At 36.1% G+C, this 26,649-nt stretch overlaps 1 protein-coding gene across 1 annotated transcript in view; it reads left to right on the top strand.

Moving 5' to 3' along the window:
- Nucleotides 1-26,649, top strand: part of OSTM1 (osteoclastogenesis associated transmembrane protein 1) — a 41,546-nt gene that overhangs the window by 9,747 nt on the left and 5,150 nt on the right. The window contains exons 3-5 of the mRNA XM_045499202.1: nt 7,645-7,742; nt 21,014-21,181; nt 23,384-23,549. Of these exons, the coding sequence (XP_045355158.1) occupies nt 7,645-7,742; nt 21,014-21,181; nt 23,384-23,549 (432 nt within the window). The remainder of the gene's footprint in view (nt 1-7,644; nt 7,743-21,013; nt 21,182-23,383; nt 23,550-26,649) is intronic.

Below are 26,649 nucleotides of genomic sequence, written 5' to 3'. Positions count from 1 at the left end.
TTTACTAATATAAATGTAAAATACTATAAAGAACAAGTAATACTACATAAAATTAAAACTAGATAATGTGAAAAAATTTTTAATAGAGTTGCACATTTTCCGTGAGACTGATGCACCATCCAGTGCACTAAGAAGGCACCAGCGTTGCACATTTTATAGAAAAGTGTTACTGTTCAGCAATGATCCAGCATCAGGTTCTCATGAAATTGCATCTCTAGCAACCAGATCTGTTAAAACACTAATTTCATGGGATCTTTACTCTTTTATTTTCTTAGTGAATGATAAATAAAGTCTTCCATTTACTTGTTCACTTGAAAGAAAATCTACCTACCTACCTACCCAGTCATTGTTTTTTAAATCATTGACCTTTAAAAATATGTAAAAGAGTACAAGGGGTGTTTACTCTTTTAATAAATGGAAGACAACAGACATGTTATAATTTTAAAGGGATTGCCTGGTCAGAAGTTTGCCTGGATGTTGTAATTTTGTATTGTAGGAGACCAGAATATGCCACCCCAAAATACACCTCTGGCATAAGGATTATTTTGAGCTAATTATTTTGATAAACAGCAGACACAGGAGAAGCTCTGAAGACAGAGTAGAAGTAACCATTTTACAAGGGAAATTTATATTTATAAAGGAAATCTCCATTTGTAAGAGTATTTCCTTCTCTGTACCAAGAAAATGATGACTCAAACTCACAAGAGAATATTAAAAATGGAGAAGACAGGGACATGTATCTGCATAACAAACCTTACACTTGTTTACCATGATTCTCCTGGTCACTTCCTCGTAATTGGCCTCCCTCATACTCTTCTTACTTTGTTTTTAGCTGAAGGTGGCATTTAAGCCTGCATTCTAAGCCATCTCTTTGAGTTACTCATGTTTGCCATGTATATGTGAGAGATACAAGTTAATAAATTTGTTTGTTTTTCTCCTGTTATCTGTCTTTTGTTACAGGAGCCTCAGCTGAGAACTTAGAAGAATAGAGGGAAAATTATTTTTCCCCTCTACAGTATATACATAAAAATCACAATATAAATTCTCAACATTTTTTTCTGGATTATTTACCTTTTTATTTAAATACAAAAAAAAAAAAAGACTGCTCAGTTTTCTCAGAATTTGTGTGAAATTATTAAACTTAAGCCACTAATCCATTTGTTTCCATTACTTTTTTTTGATGATCTAGTTATTAAATTTGCAAATATACCCCTTATAGGTGAGGCCAGCAGTAGGGATCTTTAATGGTGAATAATATGGAGTCTATTTAGTCTAGCACCTAAAAGGTAAAAAAGGAAGGAAAAAAATTACAAAGAGTAAGCAAAAGCTACTGATGTGTTTTAAAAATTTGTTTTTAATGGAAACTTAAACCAGTATATGATCCATTTTGTATAGATGTATCTTTTGATATAAAATGACTATTTCTTCCCCAACTTCTCTGTTAGCAAATGCAAAACTGTAATAATTATATAGGTAAAAATCTTTTTAAGTGAATTTAAGAGGCTATTTTTTAAAAAGAATGTTATTTAAAATACAAAAATAAAAAATTATAAAATCTTATTAAAATGTAAAAATGTAAAAGCTAAAATATTGTTTTAAAAATATTATTAAAATTAATACACTGCCAAAACCCACCTTTCCTTTCTACTTGATCTAGCTCAGGTTGATACCAAGTCTCTGCAGTTATTAGTTGATGAAAGGAAGGCTAGAAACCCAATTAAAAATAGAGTGTCATCCATGTACCACTCCCATCTCTTTTATCTTTAGAATTGCTGTGTCTTTGAATGATATTAGTCTTGGTAGGAAAGATGGTTTTGGAAACAGATGGAGACTCAAAGTGTTAAGAGCTCAGCTCTTACATTTCACATTACATATAACATGGAAACTAGTTCTTGAGGAGAATGTCTGCTAAGTAGTAAAGGAAATATATCAAAATTTCTTGTCTACAGAATTTTAAATATTTCTCTTTTTTTAAAGTATTTATTTTCAGAGGGGGGGGAGAGAGAGAGAGAGCGAGCACGTGCACGATCAGGGGAGGGACAGAGAACGAGGGAGAGAGAGAGTCCCAAGCAGGTTCTGCACTGTCTGCACAGAGCCCAACATGGGGCTTGGTATCACGAACTGTGAGATCATACCTGAGCCACCCAGGCACCCCTCTCCTGTACAGAATTTTACAGCAGTTGTCAGAAGTATATTGTTGATATAGGAATAGCCTTGTTATCAACATGCTTCTTAGTTATCCTATGCATATGACAGTTGAATAATTACCAGGATCACAAACTTTGATGAGACCATTGATTGTTTTATGATAAAGTGTTTTGGTTCTTTGTTTTTTCTTTTTTCTTGTTCAATTTATTGACATGCAATTGAGATACAAGTTTAAGAGGTACAGTGTATTGATTTGATATATATTGGAAAATGATTACCACCATGGTTTAGGTAATACCTCCAACATGTTACATAATTATCATTTCTTTTTTGTGGTGAGAATGTTTAAGATTTGCTCTCTTAGCAACTTTTCAGGTATGTAAATATATGACAGTGCTGTTAACTATACTCACCATGCTGTACACTAGATTCCTAGAACTTACTCATCTTATAACTGGAGATTTGTATCCTTTGACTAACATCTCCCTATTTCCTCTAGCCCCTGGCAACCACCATTCTTCTCTATGAATTAAGCTCATAGCTGACTGTATATGCTGGGGTTTATTTCTGGACTCCGGATTCTGCTCCATTGGTCTCCTTTCCTGTGATAACAGTCAGTCTTAACTAGTTGATGAAATTCCCAGGGAAGGGATTTATGCCAGTTGAGTTTCTTTTGGAAGGTTTGTGTTTAGGCAGTTAAGGGCAGTTCACAGAAAGCTCTCTGTCTGCATTTGCTATTTTTCAAGTGACTTTAGCTCAAAACAATCCTTACAGCAAAGAGGCATATTTTGGAATGGCATATTCTATCACCCTTCACTTACTATGTCTTAATTGTTTAAAAGTCAATAATAAAACTTCATGGTTATCAGAAGGTCAGTTAACCAGACCCCTCTTTTACATATTTTATCTACATGGTAATTTGCTAAGCATTAGACTCACTTATTTTGTATCTTACAATTTAAAATGTCTTTGTTTTCATACTTAAAACTTAATTACGTTACTGAGGCACAAAGTTCTAGGAGTTTATACTATATTTTCTGAAGCTTGCCCTATTTTTCAGAAATTGGTAATTGTCTCTGTTCTCTATAAAACTAGTTTTGTAAAACAGCAGAGATCTTTATACAAATGCCTAATGGATGCCAAATATTTTATCTAAAGGTGCGTAATAATTTCTGTCATGATGATTTAAGTCTCTGTATCTTAACTTGAATCCTCCATACCTTTAAGAATGCCTCTTGAGCTGATGCTTTGAGCCCTCACTAAGAAAGAAGCTATGCTAATCTGTCCTTGATGAGGCTGCATTGATCATCTGAGATGTGGAAAATTCATAATAACCACTTCACTTGGTGCTTATAGGAAGCTTTATTATTACTAATATTCCCTAACTTATTAATTTATAAAATATATAGCTTCTCTCTGCTTATAACATTATGCTTCCAATTCCTACAAAAGCACAAAAGAGAAATTTTACTGGAGCTCCTTTATTTTAAATCAGAAAGTCAGGGCTCTTTAATAATGAAGACATTTTTAACCCTATTGTATGAATGAACTCCTTTGTGCTTTATAATACCACTGTCTAATGATCATTGAAAAAATTTTGATGGTACTGCATTAATGTGGTACTTAACAAGATGACCAGTCTGTATTAGCTTTTAGTTTAATTTTCATGTTATTTTAAATGAAAAGGAATGGCTGTCAGTAAAATAGAAGAGATTAAGTTCTGTTGTTCAGAGAAGCTTCCTTTATAAATTATTTTTTCATTTGTTGTTATTTTCCATAATTGTCCTATAAATTACTTTTTAATAAAAATTATTTCAGTCATGTACTTTGTATCGAAGAAATTGCCACTGCTCTCCCATATTCGTGTGCTTTCTACTGTTTTTGTAGGCAGTACAGGGACCCCCCCCCCCCCATTTATCCCTCTAATGTGTGTGTCAAGTGCCATGACATGGCTCATTAACACAGATGTGCAATTGCTATGGGTGAAATTGTATTCCCTCTGCTCCCTGCAAAATGTCAACTACAAGAACTGAAAACCTGTTTTAATCTCTTGGGCCAATACATTCTGCATGTTTGTAGTTGTGTTTTTTGTATATATACTGCCTCATGCATAAAAGGATTTTGTGATGACACTAAACCAGGATTAAGAGAGGTTTAAGTTATATTTGTTTAAAAAAGAATTTAGTGTGTGAACTTTTTGAAAGCTGACAGATGGAGTAACATTTTTAAGCAGTAAAGAAAGAGTGGTATAATTAAGAGAATACTTAATTAAAAGTTTGAAAGAATATTTTGTATCGCAGTGCCTTACTAACTCAATGTATGATCTTCAGTATATTACTTTATTTCTCTGGCTGTTTCCTAATTTGTGAAGGGATCCCTCAGATTTTTAAATGATAAGGGTGAACAGTCAGAATGGGGCTTACATTCTTGAGAAGATAAAGATGCAGAGAATGTAGAGTGTAGGAGTTCAGAGAGGCAAAGACTCTAGGATTAGGTTCAGTAGCAGGGCCTCATGTATACCAGGTGCACACGAAGCCCTGCACTAGGGGATGAGGAGGTGAATGGGGCTTAATTCCAGCTCAGCTTCTGGAGGCAGGAGTGTGCCATTTTGTAATCTATCTACCCAGAGGGGATGTTTTTCTAATTTGCACAAAGGAGTTTTTTAGAGTGCTGGTTGCTGCCCTGTTCGGCAGATTTGCCGTTCATCACAGTTGCCTAAACTGATCAGTTGGTAGTCACTGCCTGAATCCCTGCGTGGTGTAAGATATCTATTCCTTATGGAAGGAGGAGCAGTGGCCTGTATTTGTTGATTCCCAGTATTGAACTTTAATGGTTTAGAATGTAGATGTGAATATTAATTTCACAGTATTTGAAAATGCAGTCTCAGGAATCAGACTGAGTAGAAATTTCAGGTCTTTACTTACCAGTTTCGTAGCCATAGGCAACTTCCTTAATTCCTCTAAACCTCTGTTCCTTATTTAGAAAATGGAGATAATGATAATGCTTGCCTCTATTAATATTATAAGAATTACAGTACATGCATATATCATAGTGTGTGATACACTAGTGTCTCTTGTAGGGGAGCGAAAAAATCTCTTTACCCATTTTAGGTTCTCTTGCTAGAACTTTGTAGATTAGATCAGGTGAGAACACGTTAAGAAGAGAAAAACAAGGGTTTATTAACATGTATTTTGCACATGGACACATGGGAACACCCCATAAGGGGAGTAACATATGGAAGTAATCCAAAGGGATGGTTAGAATTTAGGCTTCTATATCATGTTAGGTTAATCAAAAGAAAACAGGTTTCGGACTTCTGAGTAGAGGAGGCAAGTTCTGAGAACCAGAAAAGGTATGGTAAACCAGGGTTATTAATGCAGATTTACATCAGAGCCTTCTGCATTGGTAAGTGTTGTTAAGAGTCCTCCTCTTCCTTACACCCTGAGGGAGACATTTTACACATGGAAATTTCCCTCCAAATGTAAATTTCATTTATAAAACAACATGTTCCCTGTTTTTAGAGCTTTTTTTTCCTGCTTCTGTTGGTTATCAGTGACCTTTAGCTCAAAATAATCTATATGCCCCAGAGGCATATTTTGAGGTGACTGTATTCCAGTCACTACCTGTTCAGTTTATCTCTTATCCATTGAATTCTTTCTGTTTGCATTGCTACCTTCTGGATAATTGCAATAGCTTCCTATCCTGTCTCTCCACTCTGAGTTGAGAGACATCATATTAGATGGCCCTGAGTGGGTATAATATATGGCTATCAGTTGAAATCAAGGAGGACAAGAGTAGCATGGAGTAGGTACTAGAGAATAGAAAATATTTGGAACATCCATTGTAGAATAATTGGTAGGGTGCCTATAAGAAGTTTTTGTGGCCCTATGACTAGAATTTAGAATTGAGTCCCTTAATATAACCTTAAGATTTTCTATAATAAAATTTTCTATAATAGTGTGCTACAAAACAGAATTGGGAGTAGAGGAAGTAAACGGAAGTTGTCTAGGGTTGGAAATGTTTGTGAGTGTGTGGAATGTAAAGAGGGCAAGGATTCTCAGAGAGTGAGATTGAAATGGCTGGCCACAAATTTCAGGATATAGAGCCAGGCACTCAAACCTACAACCTAGATACATGGAAACCGAAAGGAATGAACTCGAGCTAATGTTAAGTAAGAGTATTAAGTTGCAGAGGAATATCATTTATTTTAGATTTTAAAAAAACACGTAAAATAATTATCTTTGTTTCCAGACTTTACTTGAAGCCCCTTTATCAGTATTTTTTAGGCAAAATTCTTACCAGCTAGTTTCTCTTTTCCCATAACTCACAATAGATTTGAAAGACCAAATTTATTTATGTATTTATTTTTAAGGCTTATTTATTTTTAAGTGTTTATTTATTTTGAGAGAGAGAGCATGTGTGCATGAGCAGGGCAGGGGCATACAGAGAGGTAGAGAGAGAATCCCAAGCATGCTTTGTGCTGCCAGCTCAGAGCCTGACACATGGCTCGATCATACAAATCTTGAGACCATGACCTGAGCCGAAATCAAGAGTCAGGTGCTCAACCTGACTCAGCTGAGCCACCCAGGTGCTCCAAAAGAACAAAGTTTATTTTATTTTTTATATTATTTTATTTTATTGTTCAAAATTTTATTTATTTATTTTTAAATATAATTTATTGTCAAGGTGGCTAACATATACTGTATACAGTGTGCTCTTGGTTTTGGGGATAGATTCCTGTGATTCATTGCTTACATACAATATCCAGTCCAAAAGAGCAAATTTTAAAAGGTTGATCCTGTTAGATGCAGTGAATGACTCACTAGTGAAGATGGAAGAGACACAGAACTACTATATTTGGCACAAAACAGGATCAAAAAGCATATAAATTTAGATTAAATGAATGTAGGTATGATACACAGTCTTTATGCCTACACAGCACTAAGTGTGCTTATTAAGTCAGTGTTTGATAACTGATGTTCACGATTAAGACTATGTAACATATCAAAAATCAATTTAAATTTTATTTGATGTAGTTTTTTTTTTTTTTAATTTTTAAAGTTTATTTATTTTGAAAAAGAGACAGTGTGGGTGGGGGGTGCGGCAGAGAGAGTGAGAGAGAGAATCCCAAGCAGGCTCCGCAGTGCTGTCAGCACAGAGCCTGATGTAGGGCTCCAACCCACGAAACTGTGAGATCATGACCTGAGCCAAAACCAAGAGTCAGACACTTAACCAACTAAGCTACAGTTGCTCTGGTATATTGTTTTTATAGAGAGAGGAGAATATGTGATTAAGATTTTTGTGAAAATGTTTATGATATGAAAAAATATCTTTTAGAAACTAAAAGGGGTAAGCTCCATGTATGTGGAACACATAATGCTTGTTTGAATAAAGAATTACTATAGTTTGAAACAGAAGATGATAGCTTGAGAGATAAATGACAGTTTATAATTGTTGCTTGAGATATATTAATATACATTTTTGTTTGTTTGACAGATTGTTTAACGAACACAAGTGAAGAATTGTCAAATAGCACGCTATATTTCCTCAGTCTATTTAATCACACTTTGACCTGCTTTGAGCATAACCTTCAGGTATTTTATATATGATACTTGAAATTAAAATGCCTTGTACAAATGAGTAATGAATAATTTTTAAAATGTTTTACCATTAATTATTGATATTTATCTAGACATACAATGTAGAAGAGTAAGTGGACCTGGATATCTGCTAAATTCTTACATTACTAGCCTTTAGGCAAATCATCAAAACTTTAGTTTTCTTACTTATAAGGTGGGAACAGCAAAATCTATCCTGCCTGCCTTCAAGTATTTTGTAGTGAGGATCCAATGAGACACTGAGTATGGAACACAGTAACTTAGGTATGTCATTGTTTAATTAAAACACGATGTTGATCTGACAGTAATTTACCTTGACTTTGTTTATGCAAAAGGTATTATGTAATGCAGTATATGATTCTGTCTACAGGCAGCTTATTCTTTGCCTTAATATTTGCTGAAATATATTTTACCTGCTTTTAAAGGCACTGTTTAGTAAAGTAGCTTTGAATATTGAATTATAATGTAAAAGGTACCCTTTAAGAAACCTACCCTTAGGGCTCCTGGCTGGGTTGCTAGAGCTTGTGACTCTTGATCTCAGGGTTGTGAATTCAAGCCCCACATTGGGTATAGAGAGTACTTACTTTTTTTTTTTTTTTTTGAGAGAGCAAGCGATGGGGAGCTTGATCTCATGACTGTGAGAACATGATCTGAGCTGAACTCAAGAATCGGAAGCTTAACTGACTGAGCTACCCAGGTGCCCCAAAAAATAAAATCTTAAAAAAAAAAAAAGAAACCTGCCCTTATTGGTTTTGTTTTCTGCACCTCTGACCCTTGACTGTTGGTATTGGAACTTTCCTGGTGGTGGTAAGGGGTGACGTTAGATCTCTGATAAAATCCTAGATTTGAAATTTGCTTAGCAGGTAAGTAATCCCCACAAATAGATGTAAACATGTTTAGTATATAGGTATATATGATTCCTCTTTAATAAATGTGATAACACAGAATTATGAATTTCCATGAGAATAAGAACTATTAGATAAGCAGTTCCCAAAATATATTCTGCAAAGTGTGATTAATACATGGCCTATAAAAAAAGGTTTAGTGAGTGTTCTAATAAGGTTAGGAAATGCTTTACTACAGGACTTTAGAACGTTAGTGGACTAATTAATGTATGTTGTAGAATTCCAAATGGTAATTTTTTTTAATTTAAATTTTTTTAATTTACATCCAAATTAGCATATAGTGCAACAATGATTTCAGGAGTAGATTCCTTAATGCCCCTTACCCATTTAGCCCATCCCCCCTCCCACAACCCCTCCAGTAACCCCCTGTTTGTTCTCCATATTTAAGAGTCTCTTATGTTTTGTCCCCCTCCCTGTTTTCATATTTTGTTTCCCTTGCCTTATGTTCATCTGTTTTGTCTCTTAAAGTCCTCTTATGAGTGAAGTCATTTGATATTTGTCTTTCTCTGACTGACTAATTTTGCTTAGCATAATACCCTCTAGTTCCAATCCATGGAGTTGCAAGTGGCAAGATATCATTCTTTTTGATTGCTGGGTAATACTCCATTGTATATATATACCACATCTTCTTTATCCATTCATCCATCGATGGACATTTGGGCTCTTTCCATGCTTTGGCTATTGTTGATAGTACTGCTATAAACATTGGGGTGCGTATGTCTCTTCGAGACAGCACACCTGTATCCCTTGGATACATACCTAGTAGTGCAATTGCTGGGTCGTAGGGTAGTTCTATTTTTAATTTTGTGAGGAACCTCCATCCTGTTTTTCAGGGTAGCTGCACCACCTTGCATTCCCACCAACAATGCAAAAGAGATCCTCTCTCTTCGCATCCTCTCCAGCATCTGTTGTTGCCTGAGTTGTTAATGTTAGCCATTCTGACAGGTGTAAGGTGGTATCTCATTGTGGTTTTGCTTTGTATTTCCCTGATGATGAGTGGTGTTGAGCATTTTTTCATGTGTCTGTTAGCCATCTGTATGTCTTCTTTGGAAAAGTGTCTATTCATGTCTTTTGCCCATTTCTTCACTGGATTGTCTGTTTTTTAGGTATTGAGTTTGATAAATTCTTTATAGATTTTGGATACTAACCCTTTATCTGATATGTCATTTGCAGATATCTTCTCCCATTCTGTCGGTTGCCTTTTAGTTTTGCTGATTGTTTCCTTCGCTGTGCAGAAGCTTTTTATTTTGATGAGGTCCCAGTAGTTTTATTTGCTTTTGTTTCCCTTGCCTCCAGAGACATGTTGAGTAAGAAGTTACTGCGGCCAAGATCAGAGAGGTTTTTGCCTGCTTTCTCCTCGAGGATTTTGATGACTTCCTGTCTTACATTTAGGTCTTTCATCCATTTTAAGTTTATTTTTGTGTATGGTGTAAGAAAGCGGTCCAGGTTCATTCTTCTGCATGTTGCTGTCCAGTTTTCCCAGCACCACTTGCTGAAGAGACTGTCTTTATTCCATTGGATATTCTTTCCTGCTTTGTCAAAGATTAGTTGGCCATACATTTGTGGGTCCGTTTCTGGGTTCTGTATTCTATTCCATTGATCTGAGTGTCTGTTCTTGTGCCAGTACCATACTGTCTTGATGATGACAACTTTGTAGTATAGCTTGAAGTCTGGGATTGTGATGCCTCCTGCTTTGGTTTTCTTTTTCAAGATCGCTTTGGTTATTCGGTGTCTTTTCTGGTTCCATACAAATTTTGGGATTATTTGTTCTAGCTCTGTGAAGAATGCTGTTGTTATTTTGATAGTGATTGCATTGAATATGTAGATTGCTTTGGGTAGTATTGACATTTTAACAATATTTGTTCTTTCTATCCAGGAGCATGGAATCTTTTTTCATTTTTTTGTGTCTTCTTCAGTTTCTTTCATAAGCTTTCTATAGTTTTCAGAGTATAGATTTTTCACCTCTTTGGTTAGATTTATTCCTAGGTTTTTATGGTTTTTGGTGCAACTGTAAATGGGATTGATTCCTTGATTTCTCTTTCTGTTGCTTCATTGTTGGTGAATAGGAATGCAACCGATTTCTGTGCATTGATTTTATATCCTGAAACTTTGCTGAATTCACGAATCAGTTTTAGCAATTTTTTGGTGGAATGGTTTGAGTTTTCCATATAGAGTATCATGTCATCTGCGAAGAGTGAAAGTTTGCCCTCCTCCTGGCCGATTTGGATGCCTTTTATTTCTTTGTGTTGTCTGATTGCAGAGGCTAAGGCTTCCAATACTATGTTGACCAAATGGTAATTTTTGTGTACAGTGTTTACCAAGTCTATTTGACCAGTTAGTTACTCTTTGGTTTAAGAGACTAGTGTTCTGATGAATGTTTTAGGAAAATTAGCATTTTGCTGGGATGTTAGTTGCAAATGTTTTATCCTAGTTTGTTGGGGTTTTTTTATTATATTTTTCTTTTTTGTTACAAAGAAAATTTTAATTTTTATATTATCAGATTTATCAAAAAATTGTAATAGCTTGTAGACTTGGTGTCATATTAGAAGGATTTTCCCACTTTGAGATAATTTTTTAAATTGCTGTGATTTAGTAATTTTATGGTTTCATTTTCTGTGTTTAAAAATTTTTTTTTTTTAACGTTTATTTATTTTTGAGACAGAGACAGAGCATGAACGGGGGAGGGTCAGAGAGAGAGGGAGACACAGAATCGGAAACAGGCTCCAGGCTCTGAGCAGTCAGCGCAGAGCCCGACGCGGGGCTTGAACTCATGGGCCGCGAGATCATGACCTGAGCCGAAGTCGGCCACTTAACCGACTGAGTCACTCAGGGGCCCCTCATTTTCTGTGTTTAAAACATCTTATCTCTATCTGAAATTTATTTTGGTGTGAGATGCGAGGCATAGGTCATTAGTTTTTCCTGATGGCTTCTTAACTGTCCCAGTTAACTAAATAAATCCGTGAGATGAATATAGAACCAAGTTAAAAAAAAAATCAATCATTTTGTGATTTTATTACAATTACATTACATTTTAGATTCATCACTTGGAAAGAATTGGCATGTTTATGGTACTGAGCTTTCCTATCTAGGAATATGGTATATCATCTATTTTTTTTATTATGGTAAAATAGAATATAAAATTTACCATGTTACCATTTTTAAGCATATACTCACATTGTTGTGCAAATATCACCACCAACCATCTCTAGAAGTTTTTCGAACTGCAGGTCTGTACCCATTAAGCAATGATTCTCCATGTCTTCCTCCTCTAGCCTCTGGCAACCACCTTTATTCTCTATTTTTTTCATGCCCTCTAGTAGTTTTACTGATTTATTTAAATTTCATATAGGTGTTATACATTTTGGAAGTTTATTCCAAGGTATTATATTATTTTTGGTGCCATTGTGAATGATATCTTTTCTTCCCCTGCTCCAGATTTTCGGTGGTTACTTTCTTTTAAAATGTTTTATTTTGGAATGATTTTAGATTTACAGAAAACTTGCATCGGTAATGCAAAGAATTCCTGTATATTCCTGACCCAGTTTCCCCAAATGTTAACCCTATGTTACCATGGTATATTTGTCAAAACTAAGAAATCAATGTTGGTACATAGCTATTAACTAAATGCCAGACTTTATTGATTTCACCACTTTTCCCAATAATGTCCTTTTTTCTGTTTGAGGATCCATTCCGGGATAACATGTTGCATTTAGTAACAGATTACTCCTTAAAATTTCTATCATATATATAGCTACATTCCCTTTCTTATTCCAAATGCTGTTTTGTGCAGTTTTCCCCTTGAGTTTTCTTTAGGCTTGTTAAAGGTATGTTCATTTTTGTTGATCATTCTGAAAACCTGTGTTTGGTTTTATTTATTGGTTTCTGGGTTGTTTTTTTTAATGTGTTTATTTTTGCTTTTGCATTTATTAGTTCCTCCTATATTTTCTGTTTAATTTTGTCATTTTTCTAGTTCTTTGAATTGAATGGTCAATGTATTTCTAGCTTTTTTTTTGCTCAACAATAAAATAATTTGCAGATTGTAAGTTTATAACTTTGGTCTTTCCAGTAATAAGATTCTCATATAAAGGCATTGTATTTGCTTTTTATTTCTAAATTTCTAATTTTAATTTTGATTTGTTCTTTGACTTACGAGTTCTTTGGAAGATTATTTTTTTGGGGGCGCCTGGGTGGCTCGGTTGGTTAAGCGTCCGACTTCGGCTCAGGTCATGATCTCACGGTCCGTGAGTTCGAGCCCCGCGTCGAGCTCTGTGCTGACCACTCAGAGCCTGGAGCCTGTTTACGATTCTGTGTCTCCCTCTCTCTCTGCCCCTCCCCCGTTCATGCTCTGTCTCTCTCTGTCTCAAAAATAAATAAACGTTAAAAAAAAAAGTAATTTTTTTTAGTAGGAGTGACATGATTTCTTTGGTTTATTTGCATTTATACATCTCAAGTTTCATTGAAATTGTGACCAGTGCCTGTGTACATTTTGGAACTAATTGAGATATCTTTGTGATGTAATAATCAGTTATTAAAAACCTTTAAAAAATGTTTTATGGGCATTTGAAAAGAATATGTATATAGGATGCAAAGTGATTTTTTTTTTTTTACTTATTTATTTACTTTTAGGTCAAATTTGTTAGTATATTATGAAGAATATAAGCAAAGGTGTCATAACAGAGACCTCAAATAACTATCACAAATAAGAGAATGCAATGGTCCACAGGTAGACGATAGGCAGCTGTATTCCACAAGGTGATTCTGGGACCTACGTTTCTTGTCCCTTTGTGCTCCCCCCTCGTTTAAGGAGTTGTGTTAGGAGGCTTTCAGCCAGGACCCCATTTAATCCTGTGAGAATGGGAAAAGAAAGAAAGTGAAGGGCAAGGAGTTTCCTTTTCAGGAAGTTTCACAGAAATTCCCGTGTCATTTATGTTTTTGTCTCATTGATAAGAATGTAGTCAATAACCATATCTAGCTAGGTGACCAAGTGCCCTGCTGAAACTCAGGCAGGTTCTGTTACTTAAATTTCTATGTGTCTATGTATACTATCCCTAAGTTTCTACATGTGATTTTATTTTGGATGAATTTACCTTGTGCTTGTGAAAGTATTAATTTTATTATTTTGTTGCTGTGTTGTAGGGATTATAAAGGTTTATGAGTGTGATGTCTTTTTAGATTGTATTTTTGTTATAAATATATAAAATATTTATGTAAGATATTTATCTTTATCCAACTGAATGCTTTTGCCTTGAATTCTACTTTAACACTAATGTTGCCACCCCTGTTGTTTTTTGTTTGCATGTTTCCTATATCCCTGTTTATTTCTTCATTTTTAATCTTTTTTATATAATTAAGAAATATTTCTGATATAAGTAGCATGTATGTATGGATTTTATTTTGTATTTGACATAGAGTCTGTCTTTAATAGAGGAATTTGACCAATTCACATGTATTGTGCTATTATTTTAGGTCTAATTCCTGCCACCCATTTTTCTATTTTCTGGGGTTTTTTTCCTTTTTCTTGACTTTTATTGGAATGACCTGTTTCTCAACTTCTTTTTCTCTATTTGTAATTTAAATTTCATATATCTTATTCTGCCATCATAGTGTTTTTCTTTAACTTTTTAAAGAAGTATATTTGAATTTGTAGTTCTCTATCACAATAGTCTTCCTAGATCAAGATAGAATCCCATATCCCATAATTTATATAAATACTCTGCAATTTAAAACTCATTTTTAGGGGCGCCTGGGTGGCGCAGTCGGTTAAGCGTCCGACTTCAGCCGGGTCACGATCTCGCGGTCCGTGAGTTCGAGCCCCGCGTCAGGCTCTGGGCTGATGGCTCAGAGCCTGGAGCCTGTTTCCGATTCTGTGTCTCCCTCTCTCTCTGCCCCTCCCCCGTTCATGCTCTGTCTCTCTCTGTCCCAAAAATAAATAAATGTTGAAAAAAAAAAAAAAAAACAAACTCATTTTTATTAAATTTGAAATATATCTTTTTCAAAACCCCTTACCTGGAACGCTTGTCAAGATGCACCCTCTCCAGGGAGAAGGTGCTAATCATTCTATTAGCAGTTATTCATATTTTACTGTTTCTGTGCTTGCTATCCTTTCCAGGCCTTTCTATATCTTTCCCTTTTTTTTTTTTTTTTTTGAGTTTTGATGTTTGACTAGACTACTACTTTATATATTGTGTTAGAAGGATATGGGAGATGTACTTTCTAAATCTTTGCATGTCTGAAAATGTCCATTTGTTTCCCTTACATGTGAGTAATAGCTTGGCTAGGTTTACGATTCTAGAATCATAGTTCTTTTTTCTCAGTTCTCTATGAATTATTCTCCTTTATCTTTAGTGTTTCAGATAGAAATCAATGCCAATTTGAATTGTTTTCATGTATAGGTAATTTTTACTTAGGTTTTCTTTTACTTTGCCCTATCTGGCCCTTTCTCTCCTTATAATAGTCCTATTACAGATATACTGAATCTTTTGGGTCTGGTTCCTCTATGCCCCTTATCTTCTTTCTCTTAAGCTTTCTCGCTTTCTCCCTTTCTCTCTCTCTCTCTCTCTCTCTCTCTCTCTGGCTTTTCTTTTTGTGTTCTAGGAGAGGTCCTTGTCTGAATCACTAATTATATCCTCAGTGTTGCATTCTACTTTTCACTGCTTCTATATTAATTTCTTCTGTTGTGAGGTATTTTTTAATTTTCAAGAATTTTTATTGCTCTAATAGGTGCTGTTTTTCTTACTGTTTCAAGAATAAGCTATGTTATTTGCTTTATTCTATTGTAGGTAAACATTGGGAAATACAGATGAAAGAAATCAAATGCCAGATTATTTGTAAATATCTCTTTACACATATATTTAGTCTCTCACTTTTACTAAGTATATACTAGTTTAAAGCAATTGTTTTTAATATAGTCTCTTTTACCTTTCAGGACTTCTATTTTTTTCAAGAGGCAGGCTGATTTTATTTTATCTCAGATCTTTGCAGATAAATGTGACAAATGATATGCATTATTTTTTCAGTCTTTTTCTTATGAAAAGATTTAAAACTCACAGAAAAGTTGAAAGAGTGTTACAATGAAGACTCATATCTATCATCTAGATTCAACAATTACCGACTTTTTGTCATATTTTCTTTATATGCAGATATGTTTAGTTTTTTTGCTGAAGCATTTTAAATTAAGTTGGAAAAAAATAAGTTGTAGATATGATGACCTATTATTTGCTTTTTAAAGAGTTTTCAAGTTTTAATTTTAGAATAATAGTAGATTTAGAACAAAATTACAAAGATAGTACAGAATGTTCCCATATACCCCTCATTCACTTTCCAATTCTGTTAACATCTATTGTTATAGTACATTTGTCACAACTGAAAAACCAACATTGGTGCATTACCACTAACTAAACTAGAGTTTGTGTTCGCTAGTTTCTCCAGTAAAGTCCTTCCTTCTCCATCCTGATTTCCAGATTGCATTTAGTTGTTCTGTTTCCTTAAGTGAGTTAGTTTTACAACGCTTCTGATGTCCAGTGTGTAGTGATTTTCCCACACCAACAACTAATTCTCTGATTCTCTGACACCAACTAGGTGTCCTACAATTCGATTTTGATACTAACTACCTGGAATTAATGTCAGACTCCACAGATTTAAAGGCTCAGTCTCACAAGAAGCCCTTATTTCAGATGCCCATCACAAAGTGCCCAGGTTACCTACCCTTGTGTTCGACTTGGCTACAAAGTCAAGGGGTTCCCACAACTTGCCCCCTTTCAAGTTCAATAATTTGCTAAATGACTCACAGAACTCAGGTACACTTTTTACTTATGTTTACTGATTATTACAGAGGATACAAGTCAGAAATAGCCCAAGTGGAAGAGATGTGTAGGCGAAGGTGTGAGGGAGGGGTGTGTGTGCAGGGCTACCATGCCCTGCTGGGGATACCACTCTTCCAGCACATCGCTGTATGCACCAACCCAGAAGCAAGCTCTTGTAACATTGAGGGGTGTGTGTGTGTTTGTGAAGGTTTCATTATGTAGGCATGATAAATTACCTCAGCTACTGTGATTAACTCAGTCTCCAGCTCCTCTCCCCTCCTCAGTGGTCAGAGGTGGGGCTAAAAGTTCCAACACCCAACGTGCTTTGGTCTTTCTGGTGACCAGCCTTTAGCCTGAAGCTATGTAGGGACGCCCAGCCACCAGTCATGCATTAGCATACAAAAGGCTCTCTTATCACTGGGGATATCCCAATGCCAGGAACCAGAGACAAAAGCCAAATACCTATTTCCCATCATACCACACTTAGCTCTTGTGGTCTATGACAGTTTCTCAATCTTTCCCTGTTTTTCATGACTGATAATTGTGAGGAGTACTGGCCACATATTTTATAGAATGTCCCCCAGTTTGGGTTTGTCTAATGTTTCTTTCATGGTTACACTGGGACTATGGGTTTTGGGGAAGAACACTACAGAAGTGAAGTGCCTTTCTCATCACATCCTGTCAGAGGTACATGCTGTCACCATGATTTATCCCTGATTATGTTAATCTTGATCACCTGGACAGGGTAGTGTTTTCTAGGTCTCTTTAACTCAAAGTTACCTTTTTCTTCCTCTTTCCATATTTTATTCTTTGGAAGCAAGTTCCTAAGTGACAAGAATGGGGATGGGGAAATTAATATCTAAGTCCTGGAGGAGTGAGTGTTTGCTTAAATTATTTAGAAATCTTCTATAAGGAAGATTTGCCACTTCTTCCACATTTATTTATTTATATCAATATGGACTCATGGACGTTTATTTCATACCTGGAGCTGTAATTAATTTTTAAAAGTTCTCTCCTATATGCTGAATGAATTCTTTTTCATTAGGGCATTTATTCTGATGTCTAGGTTTAATTTGCACTTCGAATCACTTTATTTGCTTGTTTTTTTTTTAACTTATTTTGTTTTCTTTTTATGTCTAGTGTTAGGCTCATCTTACTTTCTTATGTGCTCATGTGGTCAGTGTGATAAGACGGTTGTACCAGGTTGGGAGGGCTGAGAGAAATCTCTCTCTCCATATAGAGTTTGGTTTCTATAGCTTGACTTTCAGAAATTCCCTCAAGCAGGCACTATGCACTCACTTATTCATTCAACAGATATTTAATGGGCACTGATACGTGCCAGGAGGTAGTGTTCTGGGCACTGAGGATAGAGCACTAAACAATACAGCTAAGATTTCTGTTCTTCTGAACTATGTCCTAGTAGGGGTAAGACTAATAACAAAGAAATGAGATCATGAAGAGTACTGAGTCCTGGAAAGGGGTGTAGTGTGCTACTTTAGAGAGGGTGGGCAGGGAGTACCTCTGAGTAGGTGAATTTTGAGACAATCTAAATTTTGACATAGAGTCAGCCATGGGAAGAATGCTTCCCTTAGAAGCAAGGATAAAGGCCTTGGGAGAGAGAATGAGTTTGGTATGTGCAAGGAATAAGAAGAAGGCCCGTTTGGCTGGAGCACAGTGAGCATATGTGAATGAGATACGGGGAGATAGGCAGAGGCCAAATCTTGTAGAGCTGTGCAGAACAAAGGAAGAAATATGGACTGAATTCTGAGCACAATGGGAAGCCATTTAAAGCAGGAATGTGACATGATATGAATTGCATGTTAAAATAGTACTCTGGCTGTGCTGTGGAGAAACTCAGTTGAACCTGGGCAAGAACGGAAAGGAGGAACTTATTTAGGAAGCTGTCACAGGAGAGAGAGATGGTGTGGACTGGGGTCCTGGCTGTAATGTTGGAGAAACGCAGATTGGTTCAGAATATATTTTGCAAGTATATCTAACAGGACTTGCTGATAGATTGGATAATTCCTGAGATTTGTGGTGGCTGATCAGAGAGGGAAGAAGAAGCAGGACTATCCTAGAGTATCCGAGAGTATGATGGGGCCACTAGAAAGACTGGCTGTAAGGGATTGGGGATTAAGAATTCTGTTTTGAACAAGTTAATACAAAATAGCTATTGAACACCTAAGTTGAGATGTCAAATAACGTTATATGTGAACTTGGAGCTCGGGAGAGTTGTGAGCTGGAGATACAGATTTGGCCATCATCAGATCAGGTACAGATGGTGTTTAAAGTCACGAGACCAAATGTGAATGAGTGAGGCTATAGTGATAATAAAGGGGCCCCAAAGAACTCCGGTGTTTTATAGGTAGGGTGTGTGTGTGCATGCGCCCATGTGTTTAAGAGGAGAAGGGAGCCAGCTTAAGAGTGGTGTAGCCAGGGTACAAGAGCACCTGGCTCCGAGGGTCCCAAGCAGACCAGGGTCGGCCATTTGCTGCTGACAAAATCCAAAGGCAGAGAGACTGATTGGTGATGAAACAGGAAAGGAATTTATTTCTATGAGGCCAATGTCCAGAAGACAGCCGACTAGCATCCCAAAGACTGTCTCCAAAGTGCTGAAAATACTTCCAGGTTTACATAAGGAAAATGTGGGGCAAAGATGGGTGGGTAGTGCAGGCAGGAAGTGAAGGTCAAATTGATCATCCTCCTCATCATCCTGGAGTCAATCATGGGCAGTGTCTTACAGGCTCAGGGCCGCCCTTACTGCTTCAGGGGGTAGTTTAAGTTCCCCTCTGGAGATGCATTGCCCTCAGGGTCTTCTGCCTGAGCCTAGAGACAAACTGGAAAGAACGCAACTAAAAAGTTTGAGGTCAAAAGGGAAGCAGCCTAACTGGTGACATTGTCTGTGGCAGTGGCTCCGCGCTCAGTGCTTGGGTGGGAAAATGGGTTTACATTCCAGACAGGATCCATTTTGGGTAGTAAGCGTTTGCAGGTGGCTTCTCTGAGAACCTGGACTGTCTTGGTGGCTGTGGAAAGGCTCCTTTTTCTGGCTGGGTCTGCAGACAGTGTAGGGCTATTGTTCTAGCCTCTTGCATCTCTAGAGCCCAGTGGATGGCTGGCTGCAGGGGATAGAGGTTCACAAGAGACTGTGGTTCTGGTTAGTTTCTCTGGGACTGGTATAGTAGCTGATATTACAATACAACCTTCCTGTGATGTGAGACTTGCATGTCACACCTTTGTATTTAAGGTGCTATTCAAGTGCCTGGATTTACCTTTCTTTTCTTGAATCTTGTGAAGAAGTCAGGACACAAGGCATGTGCTAGTATCATCCTCTTTCTAGAATCCTACTTCCTCATTCCTTTTAAACACTGTAGGTCTTTTTATTGTTTGGCTATGCCACCGTTTATTCAGTCAGTCCCTATGTTGATGGAGATTTTTGGTTCAGTATTTTACTATTACAAACATGTCTTTTTTGAGTATTTGTATGACTTTAACAGAAGTGAAATTGCTCTGTCAAAAGATATATGCATTTTAAATTTTCATATAAATGGCTAAATTATACTCCGCCATCAAAGTTCTGTGCTCAATTTTTGATTGAACACATTTAGCGAAATGCACAATTGTTCTGTGAAAAACAGGCCATGTGCTAGTTCTTGTGGCAGAACTAAAGGGAGACTTAGTTTCTCTGTTAAATAGATGGTGGGGGGGGGTAACATTGTGGGGGCTGCATCAGTTTCATTCCTTTAATTGTTTCTTTTCTCTTTCATTCCAATATTCAGTTAATATCATTTCTTCAGGCTACAAGGTAATGAATAAGAGAAGAGAAGGCAAAGATGTGAACTGACTGGTTAGCAAACTTGCTCTTGAAAAGACAAGTATCAGTCACGGAAATGGAAAAGATTGAGATTCAACAACATAATAGCTTATATATTATATCCACTGCCTTCATTTTAGGTTATATAATCCTTTGGCATCAGTCCCTTTTTGTTGACTAGAGAGGTCTGGATTACAAACCTTGACATAAGAGGGTTGAGTGGGGATGTAGTTTTGGTGCCTTTTCCTTCCGCATTAATAAAGTGCCTTCTGTCTCAACGAGGCAGACTTCAGTTTTGAAGTCAGCACAGGGAACGTCATATTTGGTTTATTCTGTGAGAGTAGGATAGATAAGAGCAGCCATATAAATGACCAGATGATTTAAGACATTTGGGGGATTTAGACATTAGTAATGTGGCATCGGAGCTATTGTTCTCAGTTACCAGCGACTAGTGCAGTGGTTTTCAAAATTTAAGGGTAACTAGAAAGTGCGAAAATATTTTTCTATGTGCGTGCTTCTCTAATCCTTGAGACCTATAATACAGGTAGTGGTAGCAATATATTATAGATGATAAAACAGGCTCAGAGTGATTTAGTAACCTGTCTAACATCACACAGCTCAGTACTTTAATGTGCTATAGTGTTTCCTGTCTGCTAGGAGGTCAAATAGCTTCTGTTAAAAGAGATGTAATGTTTATTGTGTGTATTAAATGTGCCTTTGATGTTTTAGGTGAGCGTACACAGTCTTATGCAGTTAAGGAATTATTCAGAAGTTTGCAAAAACTGTCGTGAAGCATACAAAACTCTGAGTAGTCTATACAATGAAATGCAAAAAATGAATGAACTTGAAAATAAGGCTGAATCTGGAACACATTTATGCATTGATGTGGAAGATGCAGTAAGTACTTTACTTGTGATATGATGCATATTTTGCAGTGTTGTTGATTGTGCCTTCAGTAGTACTATCCCCTTTAGAGGTATATTGGAATCTGTATATGCTGTCTTCAACCAGAAATAACTAGTTATAAAGTAGTAGAGTTTTAGAATATCCTGATCTGTCAAACTAAAATGAACATTAATCAAGTACTTCATAAATGAGTTGACAATTTGGTACGTTTGGTGTTTTAAGGTTGATGATATGTGTCATTTTCAGAGGCATGGGTGTTGTTATACGTTTACATTTCAGTTTCTTGTGTGCTATTGCTGATTCAAGAAGTCTCTGGTTTTGCTACTATATGTTTCTTTTTTCTTTTTTTTTTTTTTGTAAGCTTATATATTTATTTCCAGAGAGAGAACAGCTGAGGGGTGGTAGAGGCAGAGAGGGAGAGAGAATCCCAAGCAGGCTCTGCGCTGTCAGCACAGAGCCCAACGCTGGGCTCAGTCTCACAAACTGTGAGATCCTGACTTGAACCGAAATCAAGAGTCAGACGCTTAACTGACTGAGCCACCCAGGTGCCCTGCTACCATGTGTTTCTCAAGCCATTTTTGAATTGCTTCCTATCCCATTGCTTTTATTCTTTATATCTGTTATCATCTGAAATTTTTAATTTGTTTACTTATTTACAGTCTGTTACCTCTCACTGAAATATAAGCCACATGAGGAAAAGGACTTCCTGTCCTTTTCTGTTTAGTGTCCAGTATTTAGAACAGTGCCAAGCATATAGTAGGCCTTTAGTAATGTATATTGATTAAATGGTTAACAAAAAAGATTTTTCCTCCATTGTATAGTCGGCCTTCATGTGGGGCACCACTAGATGGCGATCATGACTTTTTATGGGAATATGGTGTCTGAGGGTTGAGGCATCAAAGGAAATAGGAATTACTGGCTAAAAGTAGAGAACTAAAGGTCAGAGTTAATAAACGTAATGGTTGAGAATGATGAATATGAATAGCAGCTCAGAGTGAACTATGGTGGATCAATAATATTCGTGATGGCAAAAAGCACTTATTATCAACTTAAAATGGGTATACCATGGGGATTTTTATTTTTTTCCTGCTCTTTTTCTAATGTCTGGAAGAGTACCTGCTTCTAGTAGGCTCTCAGTAAATACTAAATATTTATTTTAAGAATAATAGTCTATTTCATCATTTTTAAAATGAAGAAGAAAGATGAGTATTGATTCTCTGACAAAGGGTGGATTACATAGGAAATCAACATGACTGCCTGTTTTTAGAACATCCTTCTTACAGTAAGCAAAGCTTACAGTAAACATACAAAGCACCATTTGCAAACCATATCTCAAAATTCAGGCAAGAACAGTTTCCTACATTAAATTTGATAGTTTCCTTATATCACTTACCATGTTTGACAGAAACTGTGAGCTCAATGAAAATGGGGTATTGCTGCCCCTAAATATATCTGTTTTTAATGTATGGTGCTAAATGAAATACTTCCTAAAAAAGTTTCCATGATTCATTAGATATTATGGACTTAAACAATTATTTGCCATATGAATCTTTCATAATATCTTAGGTAAGGTACTAAACATTTCATAGATATCACCTCTTGAAGAACAGCTGTATTTACATATTTAGTTGATGTTTTTATTTTCATTCTAAAAATATCGCAATAAGCTCAGTGAGATTACACATGTAACATAAAAAAAATTTGTTTTTGTGAGCCTTTCCCCCGCCCCATTTTATTGAGATATAATTGACGAATGAAATTGTAATATATTTAAAGTGTTCAACGTGATAATTTGATATACATATACATTGTGAAAGGACTCCCACAGTTGAGTTAATTAACACATCCATCACCTGACATTGTTACCCTTTTAAATCTTCTTTAATGAAGCATGGTCTAACCATATTTCTTTTGATACAAGTTCTCTGAGATCTGTGAAAGGCTGACATTCTTTGGATGGTGTTATGAATTTACAATATGAAATTTCTGTGTGATATAAACTTACACAGTGACTGATTGTAAACTAGCTAATTTCCTGGGCAGAAGAAATTGTCCTCAACTATCAATAGATTTTTTAGGGATGTATATTTAGTTTTAAATTCTGGATGCCTGTTGTTTTACTAATAAAATAATTGTATGACTCGAAGACAAATTAAATGTAAAACAGAGTAATTTTATTTGCTATCGTTCCAGATGAACATTACTCGAAAACTTTGGAGTCGAACTTTCAATTGTTCTGTCCCTTGCAGTGACACAGTGCCTGTAATTGCTGTTTCTGTATTCATTCTCTTTCTACCCATTGTCTTCTACCTTAGTAGCTTTCTTCACTCAGAACAAAAGAAACGGAAACTCATTCTACGTAAGTTTCTTTTTACGACTGTTTATTTATTTAACTAAAACCTGTATTTTAAAAACTTAAGCCTGTTTTAGAAATGATGTATACTCTGAAAACTCAAACTGTATTAGACTAAAACAGCTCTCTGCTTCAAATTTTACAGTAAATACTTACTAATAGGAGAGATATGTAAGAAGTCTATAAGTACAAATAATCAAAAGTCAACATACGGTATCTTTTCAGATGTTTTAACTGAGAGAGCCAGCTCTGGAATTAGGTAGGCAACAACAGAAGAATAGCAACAAAGGTTTTGCAGACCTGAACGGCCATGGTAGGGAGAGGTGGACAGCTCTCAGGCCCATCAGAGCTGTGGCGGAGCCACCTAGAAAGCCACCTAAAAAGGCAGGGAGAAACTATAGTGAACACACAGACAATTTGTTTATGAATAAATTGGAATTGTAGTTGCAAGGACATTACTTCACATACAGCATGTGCTCACACATATTCCCCATCAAATAGGGCAGAGCAGAAAAAGCACTAACTAGAAGTTCCTATTTAGCTGAAGACGAGTGGTTTCTAAGTCTAGTGGGTTTCTTGTTTATGATCAGAATGAAGGTATGGGCTTATCCCTTAATAATTTTAATTTTTAAATAGAGAATGTCTTTTGTAGAAAAAAGTTAGGCTTTTTTTCCTCTTAAATATTATTCCTAGTCTAGGAACCTATGATATAAAATTTCTTTCCTTTATAAATTTCTTTCTAGCCTCTCTTCTTCACAGTTTATTTAACCTCACTAATATATTTAACTAAAAAAGTTACTTACAGATCAGCTTGAACTGAATTTGTAATGTCTTGTCACCTTGAAAAGCTAGCTAATAGAGGGGAAAGTCTGTAATATGAGTGTATTTGGCAAAGCTTTTCAAAGATTGCTAGCATTCTATAAAATATGTAATAAATGAGTCCTAAAAGCACTTACTTACAGTTTTAACAAAATATTGCAGGGACCTCACTATTGAGAAACTTTCTTTTTCAAGGCTTAGTGTACTTTTAAAGTTTAGCATCGTATTTGCCTTGCAAATCAGTTTAACTCTGTGGAAGATACTTACTGCTTCTGATCAGGGTTTTTCAAAGTCACTTTCATCCATCTGCTTGTACAAGCCACAAACCTTGTTATCTTTACTTTCTTAATTCTTTTCTTTATTATTTCCCCATTCCCATATTCTCTTCCCTACCTTTTTTCACTCCATCAGCAAGTATTGACAGCTGTACTTCCAAAAATGTATCTTAAATTATCTTTTCTCTACCTCCACTGATAATACCTTAGCCCAAGCCATCCCATCTCTTATCTGCCCTAATGCAGGAGTCCCTTACCTGGTATCCCTGCTTCCATTTTTTTGGACCCACAACAATCCATTCTTCATATAGTGGGTAGAGTAATTTTTCAAACACAAATTTTACTATGCTTTTCTCCCACTTGAAACCTTCCTGTGTTCCTGTTGCATCTAGAATAAACTCAAAACATATTTCCAGGGTCTGCTTTCTAAGCTATGTGTGACCTGCCCCTCCCGCTCCATCTACCTTTCTAAACTCACTACACCTACTCCTTTCTTTGTTCATGATGCTGTATGTAGGCAGACTGGCCTTTTTGCTCCCTTCAAACACCAAGCTCATTCACACTGCCCCCTTCCCAAAGCTCTTACACTGGCCCTCTCTACCTTCCTTGACTGGCTCCTTGTCATCCAGGTCTTAGGCCAAAGATACTTATTCAAAGATACATTTTATGACCCCCATCCTTAAGACATCCTTCTTTCAATTCTCCTATATCTATCATCTTTCTTTGATGACACTTTTTAACTTAACTTTTTCATTTATATTCTATCTTATTTGCTCTCCTGACTCAACTGGAGGCTCCATCAGAACAAGGATTTTATCTTGTTCACCACTGTATCAGTATCTAGAAAGTACCAGGCCTATATTAGGTGCTCAAATATATTTGTTGGATAAAAGAACGTGTATCTAATGTTAGCATTTCCTAGGGTGTGTTCCTTAAAATAACTAGTCCTGTGAAATTCCTTTTTATGATCTCCATAATGTACCTGAATATAAATTAAAGGTTCTGAGATTATATTCCCAAAACTTGACAGAACTTTTGCATATTACCTGTGATGTTTCATGTTTATGAATTGATTTATGAATTTAAGGAAATGCTAGTGTAAGCAAACAATTCTTGTGCTGTTATCTCATGGACATTGTTTTTTTTTTTTTTATGTCACAATTTTATATGCCTCAATTTATTAAGTCCTGTGGTAGGAATTAGCGATTAAAAAAAAAAAAAAAAAGGAACAAGGCACAATATGTGCCCTCAAAGAACACACTGACCATAATCCAATTATTACAACAGATGTAGTTAAAGGTATACAGTGTGGTTGGCCCACAGAGAGTAAGACCAACTCTGCATTAGGGCTGTTGGAATTCATCCCTAGATCTCTGGGGAAGAATTTCTCTCCTCTCCTCTCCCCTCCCCTCCCCTACCCTCCCCTCTCCTTTTATATCCCCTGGAGTAGAATTTTGAAGGATATAGGGATTTATTAGAGAATAAGGAAGCAAGGAGGTTGTAGATACATGTACTCATCGGCATTGCACCTGGTTAGTTTAATAAACTTGGTAATTAGTGAGAAACTAGATTATTTCTAGTAATTTTAAACAACATAGGAAGAAACCGTCTTGATTTAGTTTGTCTCCCAAACCCACAGAAGCTTAAGAGTAGACTTCTAGCTTAGGCAGTTTTTTAGGTTAAGTTGCCCTTTAGTTTAGCCTGAAGCAATACACTGGTCCAGAAAGTCATGTTGTCATCTTAGAGTGGTGGTTAGCAGAGACCCTGATGGAAACCAGAACACTGGTTTTAATCCTTGAACACATATCAGAATTGTCTGCAGAGCTTTAAAACAAAACATAAAAACAGATGCCTGGGTCCCATTGCAGACCTTCTGACCACAACCTCTACTCTCATGTTAAAAGCCTCTGAAGTAGAGAGATTCCTAGTTATCCAATGTAAGAGACTTTTACTATGGCACAATTGTTTTTCATTTATGGAACATGAGAAACATTCACATTTAACTATAAGCA

Source organism: Leopardus geoffroyi, chromosome B2, assembly GCF_018350155.1.
Source record: "Leopardus geoffroyi isolate Oge1 chromosome B2, O.geoffroyi_Oge1_pat1.0, whole genome shotgun sequence".
Classification (NCBI taxonomy): Eukaryota; Metazoa; Chordata; class Mammalia; order Carnivora; family Felidae; genus Leopardus; species Leopardus geoffroyi.
The sequence above is the reverse complement of the archived record's forward strand: the minus strand, read 5'-3'. Positions and strand labels throughout refer to the sequence as shown.